General features: G+C 51.2%; 1 protein-coding gene across 1 annotated transcript; it reads left to right on the top strand.

Moving 5' to 3' along the window:
• The first annotated feature begins 139 nt into the window (after positions 1-139).
• AKAP8 (A-kinase anchoring protein 8) lies at positions 140-15306 on the top strand. Its single transcript, XM_056119534.1, has 14 exons — positions 140-229; positions 893-931; positions 2176-2208; positions 3613-3883; positions 4208-4697; positions 5166-5295; positions 5481-5527; positions 6084-6117; positions 7791-7878; positions 11287-11428; positions 11724-11817; positions 11996-12126; positions 13178-13273; positions 13638-15306. Exons 1-14 carry the CDS (start codon positions 211-213, stop codon positions 14088-14090), a joined length of 2067 nt encoding a protein of 688 aa, XP_055975509.1. The 5' UTR covers positions 140-210; the 3' UTR covers positions 14091-15306.
• The last annotated feature ends 509 nt before the right edge of the window (positions 15307-15815 follow it).

The following is a 15815-nucleotide window of genomic DNA, read 5'->3' as shown; positions in this document are numbered from 1 at the left end:
CGAGGTCTGACGGCGCTTGCGCGGCTGCGCGCCGCAAGCAATCGGAAGGCCCTCTGGGGTCGGGGGCGGGCTCGTTGCGAGCCGGCCAATTGTGGCTGCGAGTGCAGTGGCGTCACGTCCGTCGTCCAGTAGGGGCCGGCGTGAGCAGTGCGCAGCGCATGCGTCCTGCTGCTGCTTGGGGACGAGGCTGCTGGCGGGCCGCGGCGAAACATGGAGCAGGGTTACGGAGGTCGGTGATCGCTGCGGGCCGTGGACTTGGGTCGGCCGGGGGCGCAGAGAGATGCGGGACGGACCGGGGCCGAGGGCTTCCCCGCAGCCCGGCCCGCGGAGAGGCGGCTGGCCGCGCGCGCCGCCTATTGGCTCACGGCGCCGTCGCTCCCAGGGTGCCGCCTGCGGATTGGCCGGTGGGCCTGGGGAGACGGACGGGCGGGCCGGCTTCGGGGCGCCGCGGACGGGCCGGGTCGCTGGAGCCCCGCTCCCTGAGCCGTGAGCCCCACTGAGGCGCCCCTCGCAGCGCTCCCAAGATGGCGGCGGGGGCGGGGCCTGGCGGGGGCGGGGCCGGCTCGCTGGCTCGGCGGGGGGTCCCCGGGGACGGGGTCGCACCTCCTGCAACCTGGCCAGGCCTCACCTGGGCGCGCCCTGGGCCATGGCCCGAGGCCCGTCCTCCCGGCCCGGCGTGCGTGGCCTGCTGCGCGGGTGGGAAACTCGGGGTGATCCTCCATCCGGAAGGGGCGCATGGCTGTTCTCCTGCGGACTCTAGTGAAGGAGCCGTTGGTCTGGCGCGGGCGCGCGGGCGGCGGCCGGGGAGCCCGGGCATGATGCCCGCTGCCCTGAGGTGCCCCGGCGGCGCTCCGCCGTGCGGGCCCCCGACTTCACCGGACTTCTGTTGCAGGCTACGGGGCCTGGAGTGCTGGAGCTGCCAACGCCCAGGGTAAGTCGGGCGGGAGGGTGCGGCTGCTCCCTGGCCAAGGTGGGATGGTCGCCTGCGCAGGAGCCGAGCCAAAACTCTCCTAGTGCCCTTCTCAGCCCTTTTCGGAGTGATGTCGCTTGCTTTTGTTGAGTAGATTTTTGTGATTTGCAAACTTTGTTTCTGGGCTGCTCCTGCTCAGCGCTTTGCTGTTACTGCTGGTAGTGCTCGGCCACGTGTTCTCCTGCCGTCGCAGACTTGCAGTACTTGTGCCCACGGCTGTATGTATTACGGGGAATCACTGGCGACCCAATTCTGTCATCATGCAGACCCTATCTGTCATCATGCACAAACTACCCCGCTGCATGACTGGGTCTGACTACTAACGTCCGACTGTTGTAAACTTTCTTTGGGTTTTTTTTTCTCCTTTTTTCAATCCATTTAAGAACCGTAAATCCCATTCTTTTTGTTTTATGGGTCTCACCTGGTGGTTACTTAAGTAACTCAGGTTACTTAAGGTGGGGCTTTAGGAACTATGTGGGTGGTATGATCCAGTCTGGATCAGCGGAGGGCTAGGGAATTGCCCCCGCCCTCTGTCCAACCCCTAAAGTTTATTCTTTTTGTTTCTTCTTTGGGCTACACAAAAGTGCTCAGGACTTCTGGCTTTGTACCCAGGCGCCAGGGCCCCAGGTACCTTATGGCAAGCTCCTTCTTCTCACTCTTTGGCTCAAAAACTTCATTTTTCTTTAGCTTATGGGCCAGATTTTGTCCTGGGGGTGATCCCCAGAAGCTATGCTGAGCCAGCTGCACTGCTGGGGTGCTTCGAGGACCATGCAGTGCCTGGGTCAAACAGGGTTGGGACTCTTCCCTCTGTGCTGTCTTCTAGGTCCTAAGGACACTTTTTCCCGAATTTGAGATTTGGCCTGGCATCCTTGGATGTGGGTGGAGGAAATTTTCTTCCCCCACTGAGTTTTCAAGAGGAACCTTTTAGCTTCTGGGTTCATCATGTTGCCAAGTAGAACTGAGCTGAGACATGATTTTCTGCCAGTGGCCCTCTGTACAGTAACTCCTGGCAAGAAGCAGGCACTCCAGAAAGGCTCAACAGGCAACCTGGTCTAGTGGGCCTGGTGGAGGTGGCACCTGCCCAGGAAAACTCCCTGATCCCTGTGGAGATGGGAGGGAGGTGACAGCTGCCCTCACACTTCCAGGAAGGGGATCGGTGTCTCAGGGACTATCATTCTACAAAGCTGTATATTTTGTCTCTTTAGGTGCCTATGGAACTGGTGTGGCCAGCTGGCAAGGTAAACCATTGGAGGTGGTGGTGGGTGCTCAAGGACTCCATTTTTCACCCAAGTTTTGCCCACCAGCTTCCTGCTAGAGGCTGGTGGCTTGGTTATGTTTTTTTCATGATAGTAGCGGCCTCATTATCCACCATTAGTGCTCTTTACTACCTCAGACTTGATTGGGAGCTAGTACTAGGGCGTGTCTAGGGTTTTGAGATGCAGTTCCAGTCTGTATTTTTATTGTCTATAGTGTGTGGAGAGGGGTGCCTCCTACTTCCAACAGGCAGTTCTCAGATTTATCGCAAAAGATTATAGGTCTGTAATGACAACAGAAGAGGTACAGAGGTCAGAGCATGGGGAAGTGCATGGGACTTGCCTGCTCTCTTGGCCTCTCTCTCCCCACACCTCCCCATCAACCTGCACACCTAGCCCCCTGGAATTCCATCCTTTGGGGTCTTTATAGAAGCTCTTCCAAAATAAGCATGGTTGGAATTAACTCACTGGACATTGATTCAGCTTGGCCTCTGCTCCTGTCTCTGAGGTTGTGGGTAAACCTTGAAGTTATATCCCAGCAACTGGCTCCCTCCCATCCCTTGATGCTTCTAGAAATCAGTTACTATAGCGAAGACCTTTTTTTTTTTTTTTTTTTTTTTTTGCTTTTTGGGTCACACCCAGCGATGCTCAAGGGTTGCTCAGGAATTACTCCTGGCAGTGCTTGGGGGACCATATGGGATGCCGGGGATCGAACCCAGGTCAATCGCATACAAGGCAAATGCCCTACCTGCTATGCTATCGCTCTGGCCCACAAAGACCATTTTTTGTAGGGGGGTAGGGGCATTACCCTAGGCTTCCTCTTGGCTTGGTGCTCAGGGATCACTCCTCACAGTACTCAGAAACCATATGTGAAGCTGGGGATTGGAGCCAGGTCAGGAAGGCGAGGTGAGTGCCTTCTTTGCTGTCCTATCTGGATGGCCCCAAAAGTACATTATTAGTCTTCACTTAATGGAATTTCAAGAATTGTAGAAGCCCTGGGCTGGAGTTATAGTACAGTGGGTAGGCATTTACCTTGCACGCGGCCGACCCGGATTCGATTCCCAGCATCCCGTATGGTCCCCCAGCACTGCCAGGAGTAATTCCTGAGTGCATGAGCCAGGAGTAACCCCTGTGTAATGCTGTGTGTGACCCAAAAAGCAAAAAAAAAAAAAAAAAAATTAGAAGCCCTGTAACAAAGTATTGCCCAGAGCTCACCACAACCAATACACCTCCTAACAACCACACTTGCAGCAGCACACGTGGAGCCATGGCCGTGGCCCTTGGTGGCACGATCTCTTCTCTGTGTGCTGGGTTCTCCTCCCTGAGTGATGGGCCCTGCCTCAGGTTTGGGCTGTAATAGTCAGACTTAGCTCATCCTCCCTCTGGCAGGTTACGAAAACTATAACTACTATGGTGCCCAAAACACCAGTGTTACCACGGGAGCAAGCTACAGCTATGGCCCAACTTCCTGGGAAACCAAGGCCACCGACGGCCTTGCAGCCGGAGGCCCTCCCATGCACATGAGTTCTTACGGCCCGGAGTCCTGCAGTGACAACTCTGACTCCCTCATCGCCAAGATCAACCAGCGCTTAGACATGATGTCTAAGGAAGGAAGCAGGGGCGGGAGCGGCGGTGGGGCAGGCGTGCAGGACCGTGACGCGTGAGTATGGGTGTCTCTCTCGGGGTGTTGCTCACCAGACTAGGGCGAGGGTGGTCCATGTCCTGGTTTCCAGAGCGTCACTTGACACATGGGATGGGCTTAGCTGTTGTAGCCCCCTTGGTCCTGCGTCCTAATAGATGTTCTTCATCGGTGAGACCAGGGGTTCCATCTGTGCTCCTGTCCAGCAGTTTTCCGGGCTGTGCTTGGACTGCTTTGCTCTCTGAGCATTAGGGGTGGGGGTGGGGGCCAAATTTGGTGCCCGAAGGCAGGAAAGTTGCACTGTGGGAGATTGTGGAACTTGGGATGCCTCTGCTTTTCTTGCAGCTCCTTTCGCTTCCAGTCCTATGAGTCGTATGAGTCCAGGCCCTGTCTGCCTGAGCACGCTCCTTACCGCCCTGGCTACAACTACGACTTTGACTTCAGCCTGGGGCCTGACCGTAATGGTAGCTTCAGTGGTCAGTACGGCGAGTGCCGGGACTCCATGCGAGAGCGCGGCTCCTTCGATGGCTACATACGGGGCCGGGGGCAGGGCCAGAGCCGCTTCCAGGACCGCAGCAACACCGGCACCTTCATGCGCAGTGATCCCTTTGTGCCCTCGGCGGCTTCCTCAGAACCTCTATCTGCCCCCTGGACGGAGCTAAACTACGTGGGGGCCCGCGGCCCAGGAGGCCCCTCTCCCAGCAGGCCGCCACCTTCCCTCTTCGCGCAGTCCGTGGCCCCTGACTTCAGCATGATGGGTGTGCAGGGGGCAGGCAGCTTTGACAGCCCTGTGCCCTACGGAGGTGGCCGTTCTCAGGCGTGGATGAGGGATCGGGTAAGCCCTTGCTGAACTCCAGCCTGTTTTTGCTTCTCTCTTAATTGAGGGAGAATTTACATTGTGAGATTCTGTACAAACGTAGAATTTGACTTGTACGAGTCTTATGGAATGATGGCTCTTTCCCCACCATTTGGAGCATTTAGGTCCAGAATTAGAGCATTTCTGTCATCCCGGTGAGGAATGGCGCCAGGAGCCAGTCCTCCCCTGCCGTGGCAGCCAGAGTGCCCTGATTCTGGGCTTGTCTTGAATTTTCCTTATGGATGCAGCCAGACAGTACAGGATTTCCAGTGTCTGGCCGCTTCTGCTTAGCATAAAATCGGGGCGTTAAGCTGTATTGTCTTAACATTGAATCTTGTAAAGACCTTTTTCTGCCTCTGTTCTCTTCTGCCCTCTCTATTCTACATTTCTCTGGGGTATCTTAATGGTCCGGGTAAGCAGTACATCGGGATGTGCTTGTGTCTGTAGCCCAGGAGGAGGGGGTTTGAACGCTTCGGCCCGGACAACATGGGCAGGAAGCGGAAACAGCTGCAGATGTATGAAGAGCGGGACACCAAACAGGCACGAGCTGACAGTGATGGAGATTTCTCTGAAAACGGTGAGCCCTGGGAACCCCGCAGGCTGAGCGAGGACCAGACGAGTCAGATGCACGTGTGTGCTTTGCCCACCTCCTTCATACAGTGGTGGATGTGCTGCGTCCCTTTTGAACAGAACATGTAGGAGAGTGAAAATGGGATGGACCAACACCAAGGTGAGCTGACTTCGTTCCTTTCTGTCTGGCAGATGATGGAGCAGCTGACTTCCGTTCAGGAGATGAAGAATTCCGGGGTGTAAGTCTACTTCTACTGGTCCTTTGTCATTTGGGTGGGATTCGTTCTTCCTCGAAGAGCAGGAACAGCCGCCAGGGTATACTTCGCTGCCTCTGAGTGGACTTGATGGCTAGGTTTTACGATTTCCTTCCTGTAGTGATCCTTCCCTTCCTAAAACAGTTCCCAGTGCTTCCTGTAGGCAGTGTATCCAGTGGGTGTGGGAGCGAGCTGCGGCCTTGTCATTCAATCCTTGCCTCCTCCCTGGAGGTTCATAAAGTCACCTCTCGGCCAGGACCAAGCATAAGCACCCAGAGAGCAGGCTTTGCCACCTCCTTGAAATCGTGATCTCTCTGTTGGAGCATATGGAGATACTGTGCAAGCCCAGAGCTCCTAGTGCTCAGGTGGTTTGAGGATGGAACAGAAGGGACAGGCTAAGGAGAACTTCTGCTTTGTTGGGTGTCACATTTGCTCATGTCTACTTAATAACTGGAATCTGGTGGACCCTGGCAGGGAGGTAGGCTGGTAGAGATTCTGCCAACTCTGCCTCAGAGATCTGACCTTGTATACCCTTTTTCAGGAGGAGGAACCCTTTGGCTCCGCAAAGCAGAGAGGTAGGCATTGCTCAGCGTCTTTAAGCTTTGCTGTGTTTGCCCAGCCAGATCGGCTACAGCAAGCCCTGGGCCTGGACGGAGGGGCCTTGGCCACAGTTGTCATCCCAAGGTTGGCGCTAGTTACCGGAGTGTGGGAATGGGATTTTGGTCTCTGGGAGGTGGGCTGCACAGAGGGTCCAAAAACAACTTACCAGTTATAGAGAACAGGAAAATCTCAGAAATGAGACAGTGCCCCCGCCACTCCCCCCCTCCCTCCATGTTTTTTCCACCCCTTTGGCCACTGCAGTCCCCATACTGCTTCCTGCTTGGTGTCCTGTCCTTCCTTGGTTCCTCGGTCACCAGCCTATGGCTGCACTAGTTTGCTTGGTGCTGACGCATGTCACCATGACATGGCAGGGTGCAGACACCTGCCCTTGCGTGGGAAGTCCTGTTGGGTGCCCCCAGGCCCAAAATCCTCAAGCAGTCCTTGCTCAGAAGGTCTTCTTGGTTTGAGCAGGAGACCTTAGAGGCCAAAGAACTGGGGGGAACAAACCAGGTGAAGCCCCTTGGGAGGAGAAGAAAAGCAGCCCAATGCGTGGGGGCTTAGAGCTCACCGCAGAGCCGCTAGTTTCTTTGCCGTTTCCCCTGGGTTCATCGGTGGCTCTGCTCATGCGAGTTGCGGAGACTTTGCCTTAGCTGTTCCTCTTGCTCTCAGGCTTGGGCAGTCTTGTAGGACATCCTGTCTCCCAGTTCCTAGGACTCTTGTGTCAGGGCCACACAGTGCTTAGCGGCTGACAGAGTGGGTGCACGGTCAAGCCAAGGTGACGTGTTTATTGCGCGCAGGTCCTGCTTCCTACCCGGGATGACTGTGCTATTAAACAGCAGTAATAGTTTCAGGCAGTGACCTTGCCAAAAATCCCACACGCCCTTTTGAGAGGCTTCTGAGCAGCGCACGCCGGTCGCCATCTTCGTGGGACAGTCTCGTGACTGGCATCAGGGGTAGGGGCTCAGTTCAGATGCTTTTTCCAACCTGTTTTCAGTGTCTGGCGCGGCCCTGAGCTACAGGGACCTGGGCTCACCTGTGCTGGGGCCCGGGCTACACGGCTCCCAGAGGAGCGTCTGCACTGGCCTGGTGGGGGTGGGGAGGGGCGGAGGACCGACTGGTCTCCACCCACCTTCTCTTGGATTCTTTCCCATGTAGCCCTGGGAAAGCCCTGATTGGCGTTTTTTGTTAGTCAAAGCTAGAGTTTGGGTCAGCAAGGAATGCAAGACCTGCTGAGGCCCTAGTTTAGAGGAAGCAGACAGGACAGTAGTCACAGCCCGTCTGCGGGAGGGATGGAGGGTGATAGAGCAGTGTGCTTGGATTCTGGGGGCTGCCAGCTATTACCTCTCACCTGGAGAGAATCATTTCTCTCACGTGACATTGGGGGAGACCCAGTGATAGGGCACTGGATTGCAGAGGCAGGGTAGGAAAGGTCTGAGAGAGTGGGGTGGCGGGCTGTGTCCCTAACGCAGCCCAGTCTTAGCAGGCCAGGGTGGAGGAAAGGGACTCACCTGGGTAAAGACCTAGAGGCCACATCCTGCAGGGAGCCTCTGAGCAGCCCTTGGCTCCCATAAGGTGTGGGGGCCAAAGTGGCTCCATTGAGGATCTGCTACTGGGCTCCTTAGAATCTTGATGGATTTTCCCATTACAGGAGAGAAGGAAGATGAGGATGATGAGCTGAAGAGGAGAAGAGAAAAGCAAAGAAGGCGAGACAGGATGCGAGACCGAGCAGCTGACAGGTGAGGAGGAGGCCAGGTGGGAGGAGGCTGAGCAGGGTACCATCAGGACCCCCAGGTCTCTGTGATCCCCCTGTCTCCTCCTACTGTGTTCCAATGTGGACGCTTCTGGAATTGGGTGTACTGGTGTGAGTCTCATGTTGACATTCTGTCTCTAAAACAGAAAACAGGTGCTGTTGGTGTGACTCTCCTTATCCGGTGGTTAAATGGTTTCTGACCGGAAATGAAAACTATGGCAGCCTTGGCCACAGTGTGGCTTTTCCCTGCACTGCTGATCTCTTGATAACGGGAGAGTGGTTTTCTTTTTTCTTTTTGGGTTACACCCAGCAATGTTCAGGGGTTACTCCTGGCTCTGCACTCAGGAATTACTCCTGGCGGTGCTTGGAGGACCATATGTGATGCTGGGGATCGAACCCGGGTCGGTCGTATGCAAGGCAAACGCCCTACCTGCTGTGCTATCGCTCCACCCCCGAGAGTGGTTTTCTATGGAGAGAAATGCTTAGCAAGGGACATTAGAAGCTGGTGAACTGGGAACTGTAAAGTAGAAGTATCTCAGTACAAGAAAAATTAATCGAAACACTTGTTTTCAAAAGCTGACAGATCTCTACTCTCTAGGAGATGTGTGTGTGTGTGTGTGTGTGTGTGTGTGTGTGTGTGTGTGTGTAAACTGAGATGGTATGAGGGGAAAAGGGAAATAGTACAAGAGTTACGGCATTTTGCCTTGCACATGGCCAATTCTTGTTCAATCCCTAGCACTACACGTGCCCCTGGGCCCGCCAGGAGTGATCCCTGAGTACCTCTGGATGTGGCCAAAACAAAATAGAATTTAGAAGATCAGAAAATAATTTTTACAGGCCAGGGCAATTGTACAGCAGGTCCAAGGTACTGCCTTGCATGTGGCTGACCCAGGTTCAATCCCCGGCATTCCATTTTGTCCCTCGAGCACCACCAAGAGTAATTCCTAGTGCAAAGCCAGGAATACACCAGAGCACCGCTGGGGTGTGGCCCAAATATCAAAAAAAAAAAAAACCAAAAACCAAAACAAAATCTTTAGTGGCCAGAGTGATAGTACAGCAGGTATTGCATTTGGCGTTTGCCTTGCACGCAGCCAACCTGGGTTCTATCCCTGGCATCCCATATGGTCCCCCAAGCACCACCAGTAGTAATTCCTGACTGCAGAGCCAGGAGTAACATCTGAGCATGGCTGAGTGTGACCCAAAAAGCAAAACTAAACAAACAAAAATTAAAAATAACCTTTAGATTTTGCATTTGTTGAGGAGGCCTGATATGGGAAATAGCAGGAATAGTGGAACTGGGGCATTGCCCAGGGGCTGGCTGCTCTTGGCTTGGTGCTTGATGGTTGTACCTCATAGTAGGAACTGAACCTTGTTCTTGTGTACATGAACCATGTGTCTCAGCCTGTTGAGCTGTCCAGGCCCAGAATCCGATGTTTCTTTGGTAGATTTCTCCAGAAAACCCTGCAGTAAGGGTCTAAGAAAATGTCCTCTTCTTTTTGGCAGTAAAAATTGTGTTTAGACACTTTTTCCAGTGTTTTGAGATTGTCTCGGGATAGAAGGCAGAGCTGGAGAAGTAGTACATTTGGTCACTTGGTGTGGTGCTTGCCTTGCATGTGACTGTTCCGTATTTGATCCCTGGCACCGTGTAATGTCTCCTGAGCCCTGCCAGGAGTGGTGCTTAGTTATCAGCTGGGTGTGAACCAAAAACAAAAACATAAAACCAGAACTGGAGGATAGGCATTGGTAGGGCCTGTGTTTCCTGGGGAGAGCCTCGGGAAGCAGCACTGTATAGCCAGATTGAATAGAGTGGGACTTTGAAAGCACATGATAAACCTCAAATTTTCTTTTTTGGGGGCCACATCCAGCAGTGCATGATGGAATCGTGTGATGCTGGGACTAGAGCCCAGGACTTCCGGCATGCAGAGAGTGCTCAGCTCATTAAAATGTCTTCTGGTTCCTAAAGCTCTTCTTTTCATATTAGAATTGAATTTGACTTGGCTTTAGGTTAAGTTTTAGGAGATAACTGATCTTGTTAGAATTTTTCTTTGTGCCAGACTTTGAGGAATTCGCTTATGAAAGTAGAAGGTGGGGGACCAGAGCAATAATCTAACAGGTAGGGCGTTTGCCTTGCACATGGCCAATGCAGCTTTGAGTCCCAGCTTCCCATAGTCCCCACTCCCAGCCCGCCTTGCCAACACCTGAGAGCAGAGCCAGGAGCAACCCCTGAGCACCATTGGGTGTGGCCTAAAAATCAAAAAGAAAGAAAAAGAAAATATAAGCAGGGTGCAGGATTGCTTTGAAATAGATTTAAAAAGCTATGACATTCAATATTGTGCATCTAAAGCAGTTGCCTGGGGTCTCAACAAGTTTTTTCTTAGGGTCAGAAAATGAGATACAGTGGGTAGGACATTTGCCTTGCATTCAGCCCACCTGGGTTTCATCCCTGGAATCCCATATGGTCCCCTGAGCACTGCCAGGAGTAATTCCAGAGCATTGCCAGGTATGACCCCCAGCCCTGCTCCCGTGTGCCCCCACTCCACACTGCACTCCTTCCTCCCCCATCAAAAAAAAGAGGAAGTCCTTGATACTGCTTTCTGAAACAGCTTTCTTAGTGAAAAGACTAGTGTGGTAGTCAGCCATGCTGTTGATCTCTGCTTGATTGTATTCCTGTTCTTGGAAGCTTGGGTTACTGCTACGCTGGGGCTGCATAAGAAATCAGAAGTATTTTTTTTTTGGTTGTGTTTTATGTTTAGACCATACCCAGTAGTGCTCTGGAGGGCTACTCCTGGCTCAGGTAGTTGTGGGGAGGCAGGGTTGCCCATGGCAGTTGTTGGGGAACTATATGGTGCCAAGGACTGAACCTGTCTCCTCACCAAAGTGTGTTCTCCAGTACATTGAGTTCTCTCTTAGGCCCCCAGAAGGTTTGACTCAGAATTGGCCCTTGCGTGTCTGCTTCAATACGGATTAGAGGTGAACTGGACTTTTTTTTTTTTTTTTGGCTTGTATTGGGGATTGGAGAAGTGGGACACACTCAGGTTTTATTTCTGGTTCTGGCTCTGGCTCAGGGGAATATCCCTGAAGAGGCTCAGGACCATATGTGGTGCTGGGGACCGAACCCAGGTTATGCACTTTGTATGATTTTTATTTTTTCTTTTTGGATCACACCTGGCTCTGCACTCAGGAATTACTCCTGGTGGTGCTCAGGGGACCATATGGAATGCTGGGAATTGAACCCAGGTCAGCTGCGTGCAAGGCAAATGCCCTACCTGCTGTGCTATTGATCCAGCCCCACCTTGCACGAATCTTTCCTTGAACAGCCTTACCCACTGTACTCTCTCTCCAGCCCTGAGTTGGATGTTCTTATAACACAACTTTCCCCCCCCCCCCCCTCCAGAATTCAGTTTGCCTGTTCTGTGTGCAAGTTCCGTAGCTTTGAAGATGAAGAAATCCAGGATCATCTGCAAAGCAAATTCCACAAAGAGACACTGCGGTTTATAAGTACCAAACTGCCTGACAAGACAGTAGAGTTCCTCCAGGTAAAGGGTAGTTGGTCCTTGTCCCCAGGCTTCCAGATGGTTCCACAACAGCCTATCCCTCATGGGAAATAAGTCTAAACTTGATCAGAGTTGCTGTTTCTCTGAGTGTTAGTGTAGAGTTGAAGCACAGGGACAGCCAAGAGCTCAGGGGTCATAGTTGTCACTAGCTGTCCCTGTGGGGTTGGTTGCTCTGACCAAGCAGGTGCCTGGTAAGGGTCTGCCAGTTAAGCTTGATGAGCTGCCGCTGGTGCAGTTGAGACATGTCTACACATGAAATCCTTTCCAATTCTTCTAGGAATACATTGTAAACAGAAATAAAAAGATTGAGAAGCGGCGTCAGGAATTGATGGAAAAGGAAAGCGTAAAACCAAAATCAGATCCTTTCAAAGGTGAGCTGTGCTTCTAGGCCATGCTGCTTTAGCACAGTACCAAGGCCTTGACGGGTAGTCAGCACACAGCTGCAGAGAACGGCCTGCGGTCCCATACGCGTGGGGTGGGGAGCTGACATGCAGGATCCCCCGATACTGATGGCCTGGGAGTAGGGAAAACTCCATGTGTTGTCCACAGGGATTGGCCAGGAGCACTTCTTCAAGAAGATCGAGGCCGCTCACTGCCTGGCCTGTGACATGCTGATCCCCGCACAGCCTCAGCTCCTTCAGCGCCACCTGCACTCTGCGGACCACAACCACAACCGCCGGGTGAGTCTCCACACACCCCACTGAGTCTGTGACAAAACCAATCCCCGTTTCTGCTTAAAAGTGAGACAATCTGGTAGCTTGAAATCAATGAAATACAATAGGAGAAATTTTCCTGGTTTGAAACTATTCCCTCCAAAATATACAGACAGGGCGTTTGCCTTGTATGCAGCCAACTAGGGCTCGATCCCTGGCGTCCCATGGAATCCCATCCCATGCCAGCACTGCCAGGAGTGCAGAGCCTGGACTAACTCCCAAGCATCGCTGGGTGTGACCCAAAAAGCCAAGCCAAAAGGAAAAAAAACCCCAAAATATACAGGTAGATTCCCTAGTTTATGGAAGACTAGGTTTTCTCTGAGCTGATTCAGGTTCCATCCAAGCAGAATGACTTGGGGGACCCTCGGGTTTAGAGCTTTACCATTTTCAGCTTTGCAGGTTGTAGCATCTCAGTCTCTCGGGTTTGCCTTTAATAGGCAGAAAGTAGCCATCAGCAATAAGGAAAGCAATGCGTGTGGGAAGCCCAGTTCAGTTTCTCTGTTCCTGGCTTATTCAGCTGTTGAGAAGAAATAGCAAGACAAATGGGACTTGTGCTACAAATGGCAGGCTTAGCGTTACTGTTCATACTGTTATTGAACATGTAGGGTAAGCGTGACTCAAGCAGGGAAAACACACCTTTTCCTTCTGGGTCCACACTGCTTCTGGTGTTCGGCAGGCTTATTACCTCGTCCTCATTTTCACAGCACTGTTAGGACACACTGTTTGGTCCCGCTACCTACAGTGCTTCTTTCCCCCAGAGTCTGCATTTGGGGATTCGCTTAATCTTCTACGAGGCCTGGTTGGCGGTTCTCTTTGCTTCTAAGGTTGCTGTCTTTGGTTTTGGGCCTTACCCAGCATTGTTCAGGAGATACTCTTGACTGTGCTTTTAGGAATCACTCTTGGCAGTGCTTGGGGCACCGGGTGGGATACTGGGAATTGAACCGGGTCGGCCACGGGCAAAACAAGCACGTAGCATGAGGTTGCTGTCTGTAAACCTCACGTTCGCTTCTCTTTCCAGTTGGCTGCTGAACAGTTCAAGAAAGCAAGCTTGCATGTGGCTAAGAGTGTTTTGAACAACAGACATATCGTGAAAATGCTGGAAAAATATCTCAAGGTTTGTGCTATATCTGGGAAAGACTTTTGAAATGGAGAGTAAACTTTCAGTACCTTGCACTGCATGTTTCCAAGGAAATTGGCCCCTCCTCTACAGCATCCCCTCCCCCCAGTAATTTCTTGATTGTTTTGAACTCTCTCCGTCATCGAGTAAAAAGTTCAAGGTAGTCTGGACAGAACTTTTCTGAGATGTCTGTTTTCAGGCTATAGGCTGTATGAATTGGTAAGATGAACTCATCTGGTATAGTTTAAGGAAATTCGAACTTTGCTGATCATAACTGGCTGTTCTGTAGTCTGTATATCTTTCTATATCATTTACATGCATTTTAGAGTTCACTCACCATCAGTTCATGTTCTTTGGCTAGGGTGAAGACCCTTTCACCAATGAAAGCGCTGATCCAGAAATTGAAGATGAGACCTTAGCGGGTGAAGAGGAAAAGGAAGAGACCGCTGAGGAAGTAGCTGCAGAAGTTTTAGCTGAGGTGATCACGGCTGCAGTGAGAGCAGTAGAGGGGAAGGCATCACTCTCTCCAGAACAGAGCAAAGTCAAGGCTGAAGGGGAAAGTCCCACAGGCACAGCAGAGGCCAGGAGTGATCTCTCTCCAGAAGAGCCACAAGAAGCAGACATGTTTTGTCGGGCATCCACAGAAGAGAAGGATGAGGCTGAGACAGAGGCTGCACAGCTCAGAGGTGAAGCAGAAACTCCAGTTACAGAGGTAGAAAACACAGAAGCAGTTGCCACTCTTGCTTCATCCACCACAGAAGCTGCTGTAGAAGGAATGGATAAAGAGTCCAAAGATGGCATTTCCGCAGAATGAGCCTCTCCCTCTTCGGGGTGTGTTGTATGTGAAGCATTGCTCTCTTTGGTGGTGTAAGGCATTGCTTAGGGTGTGTTAATGGAATAGGCAGAAAACCTACCTTGTTGGTGAGACCCAACCACTTCCTTCAGAAACACAGGATTCTGCCTTGATTTGAAGGCTACAGAAGTTGTACATTCCCCCAAGCAGCTGTGAGGTTTTTTCCAGGTAGAGTCTGCTATTGGAACAATAAAGGTTAGGTAATTAAATTTTGATGATACTTCTGCCTATTAACTAGTCACTGGTGGCATGCCTACCCACACCCACACCCCCCCCTTTTTTTTTTTTTTCGCAAGTTCCAAGAATGTGCCCTGGCTTTCATTTTTGATTTCTGCTTCAATAGTGCACATGTAGATTATGATCCTCTCTAGATGGAGCAAAACCTCATTTCCATGGTGCTGGCTCTGGCTGGGAAGCTGATTTCCTGAACCAGGAAGCATAGCCACCTGCCCTTCAAGAATGAGGAAACTGCCTTAGCTCACTGTCCTGGTCTTACGTTGCTGAATTCCCTTTTACATCCTTTTATTATAAGCCTCATTTAGGTTCAACTCTGCATTACTTCAGGTTTTTCCCTTTGAGTTATTTCCATCTAGATATCTTTATAAAAAGAAAACTTGATGCTACTCCCGTGAATGGAACACTGATGTATATTGCCATAGAAGGACACAATCTATAAAAATGCAATATAATGAAATGAATATTTCATTTTAGTAAGTACTGTTCATTTGGAGGTTTCTGGATCTGAGAGGAAATGTAGCCACAGTTCTACTTTTGTATAATCAAAAGAACTAGAAAAATCTTCCTTTTGAAATATTGTTGGGTCAGATTCCCTGTAAATCTGTGAACTTATATTCTGGGAAGCACTGGTCAGTGGGAAATTGGAAAAAAAGATAGTAAAATATTTGTGATGGGCATCTCTGTACCAGGTGCTAATCCATGATCAAAATTCAAAATAAGATATGGGCACTGCTCTCAGGTATGGAGATACAAGATTGGTATCTATGAAAAATTCAAATACCCGAACTAAAATAAAAATGTTAAGCAAGAAAAATGATACCTCTGAATGTTTGTGCTCTGAATGTTTAATGCTGCCTTAGAGGTGGCTCCAATCAGTTTGATGGTGCTTTTGGGATGCTTTAGTCTCTTAAGGCAAAGGGACTGAATCCCAAGGAATCTGGAAAAGGGCAATAAAACAAGGGATCTGCTTGCTTTTGTTCTGCTTCTGAAAGCCTGTCGGAAGTCACATCTGTCTAAACTTCAATGTTTTTCTACCTCCTCATCCTTTGGGAAATGACACTAACCATTTTATTTCCGAACTTAGGTTGAGCCTTGTCCCTCTGCAGAGGAAGTAGCTACTCCGAAGCTACCAACATGGGGAACATTTCTTTCAGTAACAGGAATAAACAAGCTTTTCTCACTGAGAACTAGTATTTCTTGCGGTGACAAATAAATTGCAAGCTGGGGGCTAGACCAACAATATAGTGGGGAGGCCACTTGATCCCTGGCATCCCATGTAGTCCCCCAAGCACCGCCAGGGGTAACTGCTGAGCATCGCCGCGTGTGGCCCCAAAACAAATTCAAGTCTTCTCTTTGAGGATATTCACCAGTTACTTCCCAGTTACAAAGGAGGAATCCAGAGGAGGTTAAAGGTCTCATATTGTGTGATACCTACGGATGAGCTTTCCC

The sequence above is a fragment of the Sorex fumeus genome, unplaced genomic scaffold (genome assembly GCF_029834395.1).
Source record: "Sorex fumeus unplaced genomic scaffold, SorFum_2.1 ptg000041l, whole genome shotgun sequence".
In the NCBI taxonomy this organism is placed as follows: domain Eukaryota; kingdom Metazoa; phylum Chordata; class Mammalia; order Eulipotyphla; family Soricidae; genus Sorex; species Sorex fumeus.
Note: the sequence above shows the minus strand (reverse complement) of the source record. Positions and strands in the feature narration are given on the sequence as shown.